The sequence below is a fragment of the Saimiri boliviensis genome, chromosome 12, assembly GCF_048565385.1.
Source record: "Saimiri boliviensis isolate mSaiBol1 chromosome 12, mSaiBol1.pri, whole genome shotgun sequence".
NCBI classification, from domain to species: domain Eukaryota; kingdom Metazoa; phylum Chordata; class Mammalia; order Primates; family Cebidae; genus Saimiri; species Saimiri boliviensis.
In genome coordinates this window covers 98,317,823-98,336,237 of record NC_133460.1, presented here as the reverse complement: position 1 = coordinate 98,336,237, position 18,415 = coordinate 98,317,823, and the positions used below count along the sequence as shown (strand labels likewise).

The 18,415-nt window shown below is 35.8% G+C and overlaps 1 protein-coding gene across 3 annotated transcripts in view; it reads right to left on the bottom strand.

Moving 5' to 3' along the window:
• The window catches only part of NHLRC2 (NHL repeat containing 2), a 62,333-nt gene extending 43,932 nt beyond the window's left edge, over positions 1–18,401 (bottom strand). Inside the window, exons 1-2 of one of the 3 annotated variants that reach the window (XM_003922188.4) lie at positions 17,995–18,401; positions 14,450–14,602 (exon numbers count right to left, since the gene is read on the bottom strand). In XM_003922188.4, the coding sequence (XP_003922237.3) occupies positions 14,450–14,602; positions 17,995–18,172 (331 nt within the window). In that variant the 5' untranslated portion in view covers positions 18,173–18,401. Of the gene's footprint in view, positions 1–13,131; positions 13,454–14,449; positions 14,603–17,994 lie in introns of those variants that run through there. The other 2 variants (XM_074382913.1, XM_039465368.2) reach the window with 2 other exon arrangements.
• Between the last annotated feature and the right edge of the window lie 14 nt (positions 18,402–18,415).

Here is an 18,415-nt window from a genome sequence, read left to right as displayed (position 1 = left end):
TCTGGCCCAAGAAACCATGTAACCACCATGTAACCTGGACAGTGTGGGAGAAGCCTGAGGGGAGGAGAGCTGGTGAAGACAACTCCTTATTTCTGAGTATGAACACTTACAAGTCTTAGTTTAACCTTGAAACGACAGTGCATGAAACAGATTCAAAAAAGTATAGCAAATGCTTGGAGAGCTGAAAACTGAATAACTGGGTTTATAGGAGAGAGAGTTGATGGAAGATGAGACAGAAGTTGTAATTTGAACTAAGAGGGTTCAATGCCTACTAAAATAAAGCTACCAATATTCCCTAGAGGACTATAACAGGACCCATATCACATTCCAACATCCAGGATACAATCCAGAGTTACCTGACAGTCAAAGAAAATAACAAGGGAATATGGTCAATTATTGAGAGACAGAAAAAAAAAAAAATCAACAGGTATCAATGCCAAAATAAAGCAGATGTTCAATTTACCAAAGACTTTCAAGCAACTAGGTAACTATGCTCCATGAGGTAAAGAAAAACACAAATGAAATAAGCAAAAAGATAGGAAACATAAACAGAGAAATGAAAAACTATAAAAAATAACTAAAAATTTTAGAAGTGAAAAATACCATAAGTTCACTGGATGATCTCATTGGCAAAAAGGACATGACAAAGAAAAGGTTAATGAACCTGAAGATAGCGCAACAGAAATGATCCAATCTCAAGAACACAAAGAAAGAAGATTGACAAAAACAAACGAACAGAACCTCAGGGGTCTGTGGAACAGTTTCAAAGTATCTAAGTAAGTATAACTGGAGCTCCAGAAAAAGTGAATAAATAGATTGGGGCAGAAAAAGATAAATGAATAATGCACTAACTTTCAAAATTTGATTAAAATATAAATTTAAAGAATTCAACCTCAGCACACACCAAATTAAAAAAAAATAAAATCATATATAGACAAATCATAAACAAACTGCTAAAAACCAAAGGCTAAACACACACACACACACACACACACACACACACACAAACACGCACGCACCCCTTGAAAGCAACTGAGAAAAAAGATGCAGTGAGGAATGGTTGCCTGAGCAATGTGGGTAAAGAGGAAGCGAGAAGAACTGCACACCTGTTACCTTGGGCAAGTTACTTAACCTGTTCATTCGTTTTCTCATTTGTGAAATGAGGAAAATAACAGTAAATGCCTTATAGGTCAGGCAAATTAAAAGAGATAATCTGTGTAAGGCATTTAGCATAGTACCTAATGTAGAGTAAAATCTCAACAAATTTTGCTATTTTTTAAATTGTAAGTACAAAGATAACTAATAAAAGATAAATGTAAATATTCCTAAATATCAGAAGATACTAGGAAAATAAAACAGAAAAGGAAGTGCATCATGTTGATAAACACAACAAGTATCATCAAATACACATAATACTTACACATTAACAGTCATATGAATAAATACCAATGGGCTTAACTCTTAATAATTAAAAGATCTGGGTAAATTCTGTATATAAAAGATACACTAAGAAAAAGTGCTTCAGAAAGGTTAAAAATATTAAAAATAAAGGGATAAAAAAGATATGCGAGGTAAATGAAAGGGAAATAAGAATATATGGGTTGTAGATCTCCTCCTTCTGCCTCTCCAAATAGCGTTTTGCTCCACTTCATTATCTAAACTGAAGCTTATATGGGTTTCAGTTTATCCTTGCAAGTTCTAGCTCATGTTTGCACATCCTTTCTGGTTTACCCTTGTTCTCTGCTACTTTATATCCATCTTTCCTTTTCAACTGCCTGATCTGCCATCAGATGATATTATTTGCCAATAATTACAACTTTAATTCCAAACCAAACCACAGGTGCATATGCACGCAAACCTCTGCTTAAAGACTGTGAAAAGTCAGAAAACTCAGGTAGGCTGCAGAAGCACATAGAAGCAACAGCCTCACATACACTACTTAGCCATGTAGCTCCACAATGACATAAGGTTAACTACCTGTAATGAATCCCCTATTAATTCATTCATTATTATCCCTGGTTGGTATACTTCTCTAATCAAACTGTGACTAATACCAAAACTCTACATCCTAGTTTTGGTGTTAGCTCTACATGTATAAAATCTCCATCCATCCATTAGCATTTTCCCTACTCACCCCTGGTTCCCTAGCTCTCCCTATAGTAGATTCACCAGAAAGAGCACAAGGGCGCAATATTTTCTGAGTTCTTGCACAATTCAAACTGTTTTTCTTTAACCTTGATTGATTGATTCTTGAAGGACAAATGGTTGGATATAATCTTTTTGGTTTTATGGTTTACACTCATTAGGATTCCTGAAATAACACGCTACTGTTGCCTTGCTTTGTACCTTATTTGTGAAAAGCATGGCTAGTCCAACTTACATGTCTTTGTAAGTTACCCTTTTTGTTTTACAATGTTTAAAGTATAATAATTTTATTAGGGTACTTCTTGGACTGTTCTGGGTCAATTTTCCCTGATACCTGTAGGCCCTATCAATTTGTATATTCAAGGTTTTTCTTTCCTAGAAGTCTTCTTGGATTTGAATTTTAGATATTTGTTCCAGTCAGCTGCTCTCATTTTCTTGAGGGTTTCCAAGTAGTCTTATGTTGGACCTCTTCTGTCTGTTTTCCAATTTAATCATTTTTAAAATCTTTTTTCTTTTTTTTTTTAAGCTCATTTTCATTCTCTGGAGTTTCATCCCCTGCTTTTCTTTAACGCTCCTCATTAAATTTTTATACAAATGTATTGACCCTTGGACATCTTGTAATTTAGTTTTTATTTCTAATACAATTTTGAATATGTCTTCTCTTTTCTGGATTCAATGAACACTCATTTCCTTTTTTCTTTTTTGTCCATTTCTTAGTTTTCGAATTTTTGATTCAAGCAGTTTTTTTTTTTTTTCATTATTCCAAATGCTGATTTAGGAATATTTAATCCAGTATGAGGTACTATGTTAGTTTTGCCAACTTTGTGATTATTAGAGAATTTGTATCAGCATTTTCAGCTTTTTTTTTTTTTTTTTTTGCAGTAGTTTTTATATAGATATGATCTGCTTTTTTTTCTCTTCCTCTTCATTTTGTGAATAGGGTTCTTAGTTTGACAGCACCCTCTTCTGACAGTTCCCTTTCTCTGGGCAGTTTCATGTGTGAATAGCATTGGTGGAAGGAGGGGCTGATACAACAACTTTCTCTTTTGTTTCCATTACAGCCTTACCTTTTCCCTCATAGTTCCTTCTTTCCCTTCAGTGGCCTATCTCCAAGGGAAACCACATCTTTCCTACATAGCTGGTTAACTCCCAGAAGCAATGCTTCTCTGAGGCTTTGATTTCTAGCCCTGCATTCTTTTAAGAGCTGGTGATATGCTCTAGTATGTCCAGACCTGTGTTCAGTATTTTATATTTTGTATTGGAATTTCTCTTTCTGGGGGTAAGAAGACTATTCTGTTTGTGCTTTATCTACATACTCTGAACCACTCTAGTGTTCTCATGGAGTCTTTTAAGTCTCCCCTATACTTGTTCTTGGCATCCACAGACTTATAGCAATAGAACCTTTATGGGAATTTAGTTTATTTCTGAACTTCTTGTATGTAATGTGATGGCCATGATATTCTCTGTCTCCTAGGATTGTGAAATGCAGGGTCAAATGTGGTTTTACTTGCTCTCCTTGTTTTTATTGCTTAGAACAGAAGGGAGGGCCAGTGGGGAGATTCAAGATCAGGTGGCCACCATCTTCTTCCAAACCCAGAAGTAGCAGAGATATTCTTTTTAGTCATTAGGTTTAACATACAATTATTTATCTTTCATACTTTTGTTCATTGATTAAATTTAACCGAGTATAAAACCAGAAACTGGTATAAAAATAGAAGTACAGTATAAAACAGAAGTATTTCCAATACGATAAAGAACATGGAAAAAATGCCTACTACCTCTACTATTGTTTAACAATAAACTGGAGTGGGAGGAGGATTAGCCAACATAATTAGACAAGTGAAATCAATTAGAGGCATAAGACTGAAAAATTTCTATATGTAGCTCTAACAGTATATTAAGAAGATTCCAGAGACTCAAACAATAACCAGTTAGAGGATATAATGGTGGACAAAATTCCGTGTACAATAAATAGTCATATAAACATAAGAAAAGATTAACCCAACTCAAAAATGCATCTTAAAATTATACCAAGATACCATTTCCTATTAGATTAATAAAAAATTAAAAAGTATGTCAAAACATTTTACTAAGGCAGCACCTGAGAAAGAGGTACACTCACACGCTGCTCGTAGGAAAGCAAACTCGTACAACTTTAATACCTAATAAAACTACATATGCACTTAACTTTGACCCAGCAATGCCACTTCTAAGAATTTATCCTTAAGCGATTCCACCAGTAAGACAAAAACGTATCCACAAGATTACTTATTGCTTACAATTGCTAAATACGGAAATAATCTAGTAAGAGCCAATGCACTGGAGAGTGGCTGAATGAGTTATGGCACACACACACAACTCATAACCTTCCCCTCGAATATGACCTTTTCACAGTGTTTCCTGTCACTGAGTGGTACCATCCAATTACACTACCAATCTAGGACATCTCTGTAATAACCAATCAGCCCTCTCTCATCATCTATACTTAATCCACAATCAAGTCCTATTGATCTTATCAGCTATGACTAATTTCAGGTTGTTATGATATCTCACAGAGCACAACAGCCTTGTCACAGATTTCCCATATCCATTCTTGTCTACCAACTAGTTATCTATCCTGGAGTCACTGATCTTTTAAAAACACAAATAAGATCACGTCATCTTGTTGTAGAAAGTTCTTCATTGGCTTTTGACAGTTCCTCGTATAACAAATCTCATCTCTTCAGCATCTTCTAGACACCCTTTTCCTGCAGTGTATTCAAGAACTTCAATTCCTCAACAATACCATTATTCCTTTTGCTTTACAAGGTTGACATACAGTGTTCTCTGTCTGCAATGTTCTCATCTGTTCTGACCTACTAAAGCCACACTTGTCTTTTAGAACTAAAGCTCAATTTTTACTTTCATAAGAAAGCTTTATTTCCTGCAAATTAAACTCCGTAATTTGTCATCATAGCAGCCTATTTTTCCTATACATCACTAATCAGAAATTATAAAAATATGTGTGTGATTATTTGATTATATGCCTCCTCTTGTTAGACTATAATGCCTACTAATTACATGGGACCCATGCATGTTTTATCATTCTCCAGCACAGTACCTAGTATGTAAGTAGGAAACAAATGATTTCCCTGGACATAAATACTGAAGGAATTTATAAATCTGCATAAGCCATATCATATTTAAATACAGTATCTATACTGATCTATATACAAACATATTTGCCAAATATGCAAATATCCCATTTTCTTTAATAACCTCAATATGCAGATTTTTCTTAAATTATTTTGCTTTTTCTGTTAATCACGCACATTAAAAAGCAGATGTAAAAGAGTCTTCCCTTTGTGAATTCTTTGCCAACATAGAGATCAAAATTACTCAATTTAAGAGAAAATATAGAAGAAAGGCAAAGTGAGGGAGAGGAAAGAAGAGAAGAGGCCAAGGAAGAATGGAATGAGGGAAGGAGAAACTATCAAAAATTTTAACTCCCTCCTTTTCAGTGAAGTAAAATAAACAACAACAACAAAACCATACACACATGGTGGCTCATGTCTGTAATACCAGCACTTTGGGAGGCTGAGGCAGGCAGATCACTTGAGCCTGGGAGGTCATGGCTGCAGTGAGCTGTGGTTGCACAACTGAACTCTAGCCTGGGCAACAGAGTGAGACCCTGTCTCAGACTAACAAGCAAAAAACATAATAAATTTATAACTGCTTCTAAAATATTAGTAATAAAATCAATTTTAAAAATACATCTTTTTTAAAGCTTCAAAGGTCTTATTTTTGCAAGATGTATACTTAAACACATATAAGTGCACTCAATTACAACTGTATATACTATAGTAGAGCGTGTACTATATACAATTAATCATAGGCAATGTAAAAACACGGTAAAATGCAAGGATTGAGAATATTTGCGGTGTTATAAAAAATGTTTAAAAAAAAAAAAACTGTAACAAAGACATTCTGAAATCCAGAAGACAACCATGACTTCACTAGACAAAAAAGATGAGATGATGACTCCAGGCAGAAGGAACACTGCGTCAAGCTGTTAAAGCAAGAGGAATGATGATACTTAGGAACTGAAGGAAAGCCAGGAAGGCTAGAACAGCCTTGAAGGATGAGAAGGGTGTGGAAAAGATGCTGGATAGGCAAAATTTTAGTTTTTATACTAAGAACAATGGAACATAAAAAATTAAACGATCAAAATCACTCAACACCAAACTGAGGAAGAAATGAGACGCAAATTTGAAAGCCAATCAAAAACTGACATCAGGCTGTTGTCCGCACTAAACATGTGAAAATGTGCCATAAATTCGGAATGTTTTTCAACGTATTTTATTTAAGAACACAGAACAATAAATAGACTGCCGAATAAAGAAAACATAACGTGTGTTGTGCAGAAAGAGTTAACATAGTAGCCCTGACGGCTAAAGGGTGTGCAGACAAGATTGGCTTTTGACTGGCTTCTGGGAGCTGAGATTTTGGGAGGGTTTTCACCATTCCTAGAACTGGTAAGAGTGGCTCACTATGCCTAAAATGTTTGTACAAACAATACAGTTTATGCTGAACACCTGCTTTCCTTCTGAGAGTCTGGACTTTTGGAACATGCCAGCAGGCAGAAGCTGCCTACGTGACCAGCCTCCAGTATAAACCTTGATGATTTCTGAGCTTCTCTGGTTGGCAACACTCCAAATGTGCTGTTACAACACATTGCTGAGGAAATTAAGAGCATCTTGTGTTGACTCCACTGAAAGAAGACTCTAGAATCTTGTACCTGGTCTCCCTTCAACTTAGCCCCGTGCATCTTTTCCCCTTCCTGATTCTGCTTGGTATATTTTTGCTGTAACACAGTCATGAGTACAACTATATACTGAATCTTCTGAGTACTCCTAATGAAAACTATCAAACCTGGTGGGGGTTGGGGGCAAGATTTGAGAACCATGACACAAAGTGAAATTATATACAGACTTATTTAAAGGCTTAGCTTTACTATGAAAGTATATTCTTCTAATTTTTAATAAAGTATAAAACAGAAAAAAACACATACTACATAATACTAGCATTTACTCAATAGTAATATGAAATTCAGATTTTTAAAAGTCTGATTTAGTTATATATTAACATACACCTAGCAATCACATGTTAAAATACAAAGTTTTCCTAATAGACGTTTTCTTATAAAACAAAAATGCTTTTCCTTAGATAATAGCCATTATATTCAATTTCAGTATTATATAATAACATACCATTAATGTATATAGCATTAAAAAAACTTAGCTCTCAAGTAGAAAAGGGTAAAGTATCACTGTGGTACTTGTCAGTTTAACATAAATGTGTACTAAATTATTATTAATTAAAAACAATCTTAGGGCATAGTTACTTCTTTAAAAATGTTTAAACATCAGAACAATTCATTATCATTAAGTACATTTTGCTTTTTGCTTTAAGGCATTTGCAATTTCTCATTCGCTACTGTGAAAGTGGCACTGGCCCCTACTACAACCCTGTATTTAAAAGCTGATTTAGAGGAAGGAGGTTGATTAAGAAATTGGGACTCTTTCAAGGTGTTTTGAATTAATAAACACTTCCTTTTTCAGTGGAGCATTTTTGGCTTTCTGGTAAAATGACTGGAACATTTCATAGAATTTTTAATATACTGCCAAATGTCACTTCAAGAACATAAACTGCACTGCTGCAGGTAAGTACATCAAATAGGAATGGGAAAAGACATTTAACTTCAAAAAAGTAAATTTAATTTAGTGACTTAGGGACAGCTTGAGTTGCCATGTGATAATTTCTGGGTATGTCTGCTTTTGTGAATACAAACTGAACTTAACTTTTGATCAATATAAAAATCTTTTATTATCAGAATTTTCACATAGTAGCATATTACAGAAGTAGTGTTTCTTTGAGATACAATGTTGAGACTACTTACAAAATACTTTTTAATGATTAAAAATTTATTCCTCAGTGTAACAAACCTGCACGTTCAGCACATGGATCCCAGAACTTAAAGTTAGAAAAAAAAAAAAAAGAAAGAAAAAAGAAAAAGAAAGTCTATGTTATATTAAAAAAAAAAAAAAAAAAAAAAAAAAAGCCAGCCAGCCTCTGTGAACACTGATCACAATGGCATTCTCAACCATTTCTCACGCTTTTCCTTTTCTCCAATATTCTTCACAAACCTGTGGCAAATTAAAGAAAAAGTTCCACAGTAATCTCAAAAAAAGAAAAAAAATTTATTCCAGAATATTCTAACAGCCAAATACAGAAAAACATTAGTCAGTATTCTCTACCACACTAACAAATGAGTTACTGGGGCAGTAAATCATACCCAGTGATATGCTAATAAACTAACTCTTTTAACTCTTGCGGGTGGTGAGGGGAATGGGGGGAAGAAAAGTGATTTTTAAAAACCCCTGACTTGTAGCGTTTGCTGATTTCTATGGTCTAAACACTCTCACTGTGGCTAATTTCAAGTTTACAACTGGCTCATAAAATTTCTTACATATTTAACAAATGACTCACACCACCAGCCTGCAGGGGTCTGCTCCAACATACCACTGACTGTACCCCTCCCAGTGGTGCACAATTCTGACCCTGTAAGACTCATTTTTAAAATAGGTATTAAAAACCCATTTTTGTGTTCTTACAGTTTTTTCCATAAAATTTACTATTTTAACTGTTTATAAGTGTACATTTCAGGGTAAACATTCCTATTGCTGTGCAACCACTGCCATCCTCCATCTCCAGAACTCTTTTCATCTTGCAAAACTGAAAACGTACCCATTAAACAATAGCTCTGCAATCTCCCCTCTTGCCAGTCCCTGGCAACTACCATTTTACTTTTTGTCTTTATGATTCAGACTATTCTAAGTACCCTGCGTAAGTGAAATCATGCAGTATTTGAATTTTTACGTGCGGCAAAAATTGTAAATTTTTTTCACCTAGCGTAATGTCCTCAAAGTTCATCTATATTGTCAGAATTTCCTTCCTTTTTAAGGTTGAATAATATTCCACTGTATGCATATACCACACTTCCCTTACCCACCATCCATCAATGGACACTTATGTTGTTTCTGTATCTTGGCTATTGTGAATAATGCTACTAGATATAGGTCTATTCAGGTTTTCTACTTCTTCATACTTTACTCTTGGTAGGTTTTGTTCTCAGAAATTTGCCTATTTCATCTAGGTTGTCCCTTTGTTGGTGTACAATTGTTCACAGTAGTCTTAATATCCTTTTTATTTCTGTAGAATCAATAGCAATGTTCCCATTTTCATTCTTGATTTTAGTAATTTGAGTCCTCTCCTTTTACCTTAAGCTAGCCAAAGGTCTATCAATTTTTCTGGTACTTTCAAAGAACCAACTTTCGGTTGGTTGTACCTAAATCACTCTTTTCTATTACCTATTTTGTTTCTCTCTGTTTGACTCCACTTCCTTCCTTCGGTTAACTTTGGGTTTAGTTTGTTTTTTTTTCTAGTTCCTTAAGGTATAAAATTGGATTGATTTAAAATATTTGTTTTTGAATATATAAGGATTTATAACTATAAATTTCTTCCTTAGCCCTGTTTTCACCATGTTAAAACTTTTCGCCATAACTTTTCGCCATTACTTTTGTTATGCTGTGCTTTCATGTATCTTTAAGTATTTTCTAATTACCCATGTGTTTTCTTCTTTGGTTCATAGGTTAAAAGAGTACTGTTTCGTTTCCACAGATTTGTGAATTTTCCAGTTTTCCTTCTGTTATTGCTTTCTAATTTCATCTTACTGTGATCAGAAAAGATGTTTTAATATTTATCTTTAATAAATCTATTGAGATTAACTTGTGGCATAACTTATGGTCTATCCTGGAAAATGTCCCATATGCAATCCTGCTGTTGTTGCGTAACGTCTCTTGCTGGGGAGAATGGGCATAATTCTCTAACTACTATTGTAGAATTGTTTATTTCTCCCCTCAATTCTGTTGATTTTTGCTTCATATATTTTTGTCTGTTATTAAATAACTAAGTGTTTATAATCATATCATCTATGTATTGAATTTTTTAATAAATGAGGTCTTGCTGTTACTCATGCTGGTCTCTAACTCCTGGCCTCAAGCAATCCTCCTGCCTCAGTCTCCTGAGTAGCTAGAATTACAGGTGCAATCTGTGCTTGGCTTGGGCTTTTTATTAGCAAATAATGTCCTCCTTTGTCTCGTGTAACCTTTTTAGATTTAAAGTCCATTTTGTCTAATACTAACATAGCTATCCCAGCTCTTTTGGTTACGATTTGCATAGAATATCCTTTTCCACCCTTTCGATTTTAACCTATTTGTATCTTTGGATCAAAAGTGAGTCTCTTGAAGGCAACATATAGTTGGAATATATTATTTATTCATTCTGCCTATCTCTGCCTTTCAATTGCAGGACTTAATCCATTTACATTTAAAGTAATTATTGACAAAGAGGGACTAATCTGTCATTTGGCTGTTTTCCACATGCCTTAGAGCTTTTTTATCCCTCATTTCCTACATTACTGTCTTTTTTTGTTTAGTGGATTTTTATTTTGTAGTGAAACATTTAAGTTCTTTTACTTCATTTTGTGTATATTCTTTAGCTTTTTTTTCCTTTTTGTGGTAACCAGGGGAATTACATTTAACATCTTAAAGTTACTATACTCTAATCTGAATTTATGCCAGCTTCAGTAACACACAAAAACTCTCCTCCTTTAACACCTCCATCCCCACCCCTTTCGGTTGTTGATATCCCCAAATTACATGTTTATACAGTATATCTCCAAATATATAAACTAATATTTACTTTAATGCATTAGTTTCTTAAATTACATAGAAAACAGGCTGGGTACACTGGCTCATGGCTGTAATTCCAGCAGTTTGGAAAGCTGAGGTGGGCAGATCACCTGAGGTCAGGACTTCGAGATCAGCCTGGCTAACATGGCAAAACTCTGTCTCTACTAAAAAATATACAAAAATTAGCTGGGCCTGATGGCAAGTACCTATAATCCCAGCTACTTGGGAGGCTGAGGTAGGAGAATTGCTTGAATCTGGGAGGCAGAGGTTGCAATGAGCCGAGACTGTGCCACTGCACTCTAGCCTGGGGAAGAGAGTAAGACTCTGTCTCAAACAAAAAAAATTACATAGAAAACAAAATGTGACATCGCAATATTAGCTTTTAGAATAATTTTAGTCTCTTAAATCATGTAGAAACAAAAAATGGAGTTAAACACCATTGTTACAATAACACTTGTTTTTATACTTGCCCATGTATTTGCTTTTACTGAGATCTTTATTTCTTCACAGGCTTTGAATTATTGCCTAGTGTCCTTTCATTTCAGATTCCTTTAGCATTTCTTTCAGGGCAGGTCTAGTAATGAACTCCCTTAGCTTTTGTTTATCTGGAAATGTCTTGCCTTCTCTCTCACTTTTGAATCACAGTTTGCCAGTTGTAGAATTCTTCGTTGACAGTTTTGTTCCTTTAGTACTTTGAATATATTGGCCCACTGCCTTCTGGCCTTCAAGGTTTCTGATGAGAAATCAGCTGATTATTGTAGATTTTTTTGTATGTGATGAGTTGCTTCTTTCTTGCTGCTTTCAAAATTCTCTCTCTGGTTTTAGACAGTTTGATAATAATGTGTCTTGGCATGGTTCTCTTTGTGTTCATCCTACTTGGACTTCACTAAAATTCTTAGATGTTTGTGTTCATGTTTTTCATCAAATTTGTGATGTTTTCAACCATTATTTATTCAAATATTCTCTGCCAAAATACATATGCTGGTTTGACTGATGGTATTCCAAGGTCCTTTAGGCTCTGTTTACTCTTTTTCAATCTCTGTTCTGTTTGTTCCCCAGATTCAATCATTTCCATTGCCTTATCTTCAAGTTCACTGATTCTTCTTTCTGTCCGCTCAAATCTGTCTTTGACTCTCTCCACAGCCCCTGACCTATGAGGGTATGACTTAATGATTTTTCAACTTTATGATGAGTCTATCTGGACATAATCCCACTGTAAGTCAAAGAGCTCCTTATGATTTATGATTTCTACTTAGTATCACCTTTACAACACATTAAGTCAAAATATTTTAAGTTGAATCATCATAAGTCAGAGACCATCTGCTATGCTGCCAAGCATTAAACATACTTTCTCAACTTAATGATATTTTCAATTTACCATGAGTTTATCAGCTGCATTGTAAGTCAAGGAGCCCCGCCTCTGCAGTGAGTTTCTCCTTTCAGTTGGCGCACTTTTCAGTTCCAGAATTTCCTTCTGGCTTCTATTTAGGTTTTCTCTCTTTATTGCTATTTCCATTTTCTTCATACATTTTTTTTTAACTTATTCCATATCTTCCTCTAGTTATCTGAGCATCTTTATGACAGTGTTTTAACGTCTCTGTCTCATCAATATGCTATCAGATATTTTTTGGAGGCAATTTCTACTGGTTTATTTTTTTCCTTTGAATGGGCTGCACTTTCCTGTTTCTTTGTGTATGATTTGTAATTCTTTGCTGAAACTGACAGCGAATACCCACTCCACTTACAAAGTATTTTGCTTTTCAGAAGTGTATTTGTATATAAAAATATTTTTAATTTTTTGTCACAATGTGCTATAAAAACAATGTTTCCAGTAAACTGGTTGGATAGGGATCCATCCATTCTAGAAGTCACTGAATCTGCTTCAGGTATGGAGTTAACCACAAGCTCACCAAATAGTCTTTCAGGGGTGATCTTAGGTATGGAACTGGTAAACTTTGAGATTCTTAACTCCATGCATAATGCCATTCTAAAACACAAATGTCATCCTTCTACTAAAAAAACAAACAAATCAAAACCTAACTTCAGTTTCTCTATATCCTTAACAGAAGGAAAAGTCTAAACTATTAAGAACGCTATACAATACATTTCACAATGTGGCCCTAACCTAACCTACCTTTGTCTCCTTTTACTTTTACCATGAACTCTTAGAATCTTGCCACACTAAATTATTTACCTGTTCTTGGAGCAAGAATCCTACTCCTCTGTGCTTCCATGCTTGTTTACCTGACGCTTCCTCAGCCAGGAGTGTCCCTTCTGCCCATTTTCATTTTCAGCTGCACTCCTGCTCATTTTTCAAGTTCTAGCTCAATTGTCTCCTTCTCTGAGAAATCTTTTCCAATGTTTCTAGGCAAAGTGACTTATTCCTTTCCTCAGGTTCCATAATGTTTTTAATTCAATTTTGTTACATATTTCCTCAGCAGTTAGCAGAGTACCCTGCACATAACACATGTTCAATAAATGTGATGTCTTGAACAAGAAATACTGGCATCCAAAACCTAGGAGATAATAAGATATCCATATTTCTTAAATCCATATAGATAAATTTATAACATGATTTAGCTAGTAGAAATATTTGAGTTCTTGATAAATCATTTGACTAGTAATTTTAACATACAATCTATTACAATTCAGAAGCATCTGAAGTTTCAGTTGCACTGAAGATTTCTCTATCACTTCCCTTTTAAGGTAAGTTTCAGAATACCCTTTACTTTTGTACATATATAATCTATTCTCATCCTTACTATCACAGGATCGGTGACCCTCTTTTTTTTTTTTAATCCACTCCAAGATTAGTGCTTCAGTTCATTTAAACCTAATTAAATGGTATGTTTAATTAATTTCATTTACCCCCATGTCTTTTTTTAGAAAGTAGACAAGAAAAAAAATCTGATTAATGTTTCAAACTTCTAAAGTCAATTAATCTCCTACATCTTTAGAATTTGTAATACCATAAAAATGGATTTCCTAGTCTGCTTTGAAAAACATTAGCTGTAATAAATCATTTTTAATGAAGCAGTGTCAAAGAAAGAGTATCTGTTATATTTTGCATTCCACTGCAGTTCATGCCATTCCGTATTAATGACAGCCTAGTCTCATTGTCTAATAAGAACTTTAAACCTTCCTATCACAGTGAAAAAGAGTATAAAATTAAGGTCACATTTCATTTTTAAAAAATAGAACAAATTTAAGTAAGCCTCAACATATAAAAAGACCCTTTAAAATATCTGATCATGAAAAAAGGAAATTATACCCCTAACCTCAGAGGAAAACCATATACTAAATGCTGGTTTTCTTTAGACAGGCAAACCACTATCACTAAGCTTAACCCTTTATAAAAAGGTACATGAAGTCTTTAATTCATAGATTAGAGATTACTTTTAGAATCACTGAAGTCTTGCCAAATGTTCATTCTCTTATGAGCTAATGAGTCAGCCACTCTTCCAGTGACTATGCCAGGACAGTCTGTTAGAAACTAATTAAAGAACAGATACCTTTATCAGAGTATGTGTGTTCTAATGCACGGAGATCAGGCAATAGGTGAATACAGTTTATGCAGCAGTAGGTGAAGAAATCAAGGATGACTATTTTTCCACAAAGATCCTTGTAGACAGAAATAGGCTCTTCTGTGTTCAGCCATTCTAATCCTGAAATGTACATAAAGTAAATTATAATGATTAAAGGAAAAGAGATAAAATTTATCTAAAAAAAACTTTCCATTAAAATATGACTTTTTTAAAAAGACTAATGCAAATAGTCAAACACTTTAAGAGAGACTAGCACCCATTTGAAGGCTGTTGACAGTTGGATGTATTTATTATTGTATACTCTGAACCACCATTTTCTACCAACATATCTTTATGACTGTGACTAAACAGATACTTGTGGTTTGAAAGAAAAGACTAAGAAGGCAAATTAGTAGAGATAAAAAGCTCAAAAGGGAAGAAAGAAAAGGAAGGGATGGGGGTACAGGTGGGGGAGCAGGAGGAGTCAAGGACATGAAAGCTGCGATTAGGATGCTGTCTACAAATAAAGCAAGAAAAAGCTACTAAATTCTTTTGGAAATACTGTCATAGTCTGTGAAAAGGAGTAAGAGCAACACACTGACGACAAAAAAAAAAGAAATATCAAATACTAAATGAACCTAATTACATAGACAATTAGATACTAATGGGCTACTGAGAATAAAGGTCAAGCTTAAGAATAGTAAGATATAACTAAATATCAAAAAGGAATGAAATGTATATAAGGATAAACATACAAAATGCCCAAGCTAATTTTCTAAAGGAGAAGAAACTGAAATATTCTGAATTTGGATGAGACCCTAAATACAAAATAAAGTATTTTAAATGTAAAGTTAAGCAAAATACACTTACTACTGTTGCAGATTTCATTGAGGTAACATTAATATTGATGAAGAACGTGTTCCCTTTCTGTACTATAGTACTACATAGTACATACACGAGTCTGTACTATGAAGATTTTGTTAACTAATAATAAAGTACAGCATCCCTATTTAGCCAAGTTAGGAAAACAAAGTTTACTGCTTATAAGTCAATCAATACAGCTATTAAAACTATTAATTATACCTCGAAGCAAGTATTTGGAACAGCTTTTAGCAACTGAAAGCCAAAGTTGGGAGGAACAAGTAAACAGTAACAGCTAATGACTAACAACAATAACTGAAGTTACTCAATTGTAACAAAATTCTAGAAAAAAAAAAATCTGCAGCTCAAACTAATATTTGTGCCAATTAGTCCAAACTAATGAGGTTTCAGGGTACAGTGACCTCTTATCAATTTTGCTAAAGTATTAATTATACACCAAATCAAGTGATCATACAAAACTTCACACTAATTAATGTATATTTCATATCCTACTTGCAAAATACTTATTAATGTCTTCTGTGACTTTTCTGTAAATAGTGAAGAGTGACTTAGATCAGGGAGTATAGAAAGATCACATCTCACTGTGCTCTTACCAGGCTTAATAATAATAATGTATTTTATAATAACAGTAATTACAATGAATACAATAAAAAGCTGCTAACATTTAGTAAGCTTTTCTGTAAATTAAGAATTTTACATACATTACTTTCAATACAAATAATAATCCTGAAAGGTAAATAACAGTTTAATTCTGCAAGTGAGAAATATAAGGCTTGCAGGTCAAGTAACTTGCTCAAAATCACACAACTAACAAAATGGATTAACAAAGATCCAGGTCTGTATAAATCTAACCATTACACTGCACTGTCCCCATAAACATGTAAGTCTTCTAAGAAATGAACAAAGCATGAAGTTTTTGAGATAAAGTTATGTTTATGACTTTTTGATTATAGTTTACTGCTAAAGAAACCAAGAAAATAGTCATTTCTAACATTCTAACCTCAATAATTGGATCCAGTAGAAAATCATACTACGTTAAACACAAAGCCTGAATATTTTATTATCTGTTTTTCACTTATATGAGTCACAGAGGTCAAGTCTCATGGGAATAAAATACACTCCCTGTAAATACAAACAAGACTAGAATATAAAAAACCATCCCCAAATCCCAGCTGATGGCCTACTTGTTGGTAAGTGTACCTACTACAAAAAAATTTTTAAAGCATGTGTTTGTATAGATGTAAACAATATTTTAAAGTTATTTGATGGGATAAGCATTCATGTACCCAATTCTTTTGTAAGAATTCCACAATATTTCAAATCCAATCTAAGATTAATAGTAGGAAAAATAAGCACCTCTCAACATGGGTAGTGCAAAAGGCTTGGAAAGACACGAAATACTTCGTTGTCAGAGGCAGGTTCCGATATACCACCCACGAGATAACCGAACTCTGCCACATCCAACCAATTAACTATACATGTGGTTTCAGTGTCACTCCAGGACACACGCCAGCACCACCAGGCAAAGCAATGCTACTCCCATTCTAAGAAGGTAAAATATGTTTTCACGTATCATGGCAAGATGTGCTTCACAAACAGCCCTGCTGGGAATATCTATTCCTTCATGCTTCAAAAGCTCACATAGCCAGGATTTAAACCCTGGAGATAGGCTATAATTGATTCCGATTTTTAAAAGTATTAGTTTCACGACTTTGAGCGGAGAAGCAGGACACGGGCTAAGAAATCAGCAAACCTAGGGTCAATCCAACCGGGGCAGTTATCAGCTGTGAGGCCCTAGGCATGTTAGTTAACCTCTCTGTACTTCCATTTCCTCAAAAAAAAAACTGTAAAAGAGGATGATACGAGCACCTCACTGGGCTATAGAGATGACTGAATAAGGAAATATTCCCTCAAGTGTTTAGAACTCTGTGTGGCAGGTTGTGCGCGGTGGCTCACGCCTGTAATCCAAGTACTTTGGGAGGCCGAGGCTGGAGGATCACTTGAGGTCAGGAGTTCGAGACCAGCCTGGCCAACATGATGAAACACTCTACCAAAATAAATAAATAAATAAACAGCGGGCGTGGTGGCACGTGCCTGTAGTCGCAGCTACTCCAGAGGCTGAGGCAAGTGAATCGCCTGAATCTGGGAGGCGGAAGTTGCAATGAGACCAAGGCCACACCACTGCACTCCAGCCTGGGTGACAGAGCCGGACTCGCCTCAAAAAAACAAAAACAAAAACAAAAACAAAAACAAAAACTGCGTGGTACAAGAAAAAATGATCAATAAATGTCAAGGTGATGCAAAAAGATGACAAGACGACACTGGGGAACCAGACTGAACGGACAGAATGGTGTGAACGTTGCAATCATCGCCAACGGGGACACTAAACATTCACTGACTCTACTTGGCTAACATCAGGGGCGGGCAGGACTCAGGATACACAGACGAGTACGTGGGTCTCCATCCCCGGTGGCCGCTTGGGGATCCCTGGAATTGCAGAGCACAAGAGCAGCGGCCCACGTCAGGCGAAGAGCCATTCCCCCAGACGCCAGCGACACAAACTCGCCTAGCCCACCGCTTCGGGGGAGAGCGCCATCCCCGAGGAAGGGGAGGTGCCAGGAGGGGCCCCCACCCCGACGCCAGCCCCTCACCTTCCGGAAACTCGGGAACAGACAAGTCCTGCTCCCAGCCGTCCACCTTCTGCAGATACTGGTAGACCAGGTTGTCCTTCTCCTGCTGGGTGACGGCGTCGAGCAGGGCGTACTCCAGCGAGGTCTGCGCGGGGAGCAGGCCGGAGAGGCTGCGGCCCCGGGCTCCGGGCGCCGCCATGTTCCCTCCGGGCTCCCGAAGCGGCCGCCGGGCCCGCGGGAGATTCTCGCTGGGAGAGACGAAACGTTCACTGTCCTGTGGTTCCCAAAGGGCGCATTCGTCTCACCCTTCACCAGCTCCACTCCACGCCAACGACACTTTTTTCTTTTTGATACGTCCAAGTGCCAAAAGTCCAAATCGTCGCAGTTCCCGGGCACGTAATTAAACTGCCTTCCCGACCTACCCCGCCCTTTCTCGGTCCCC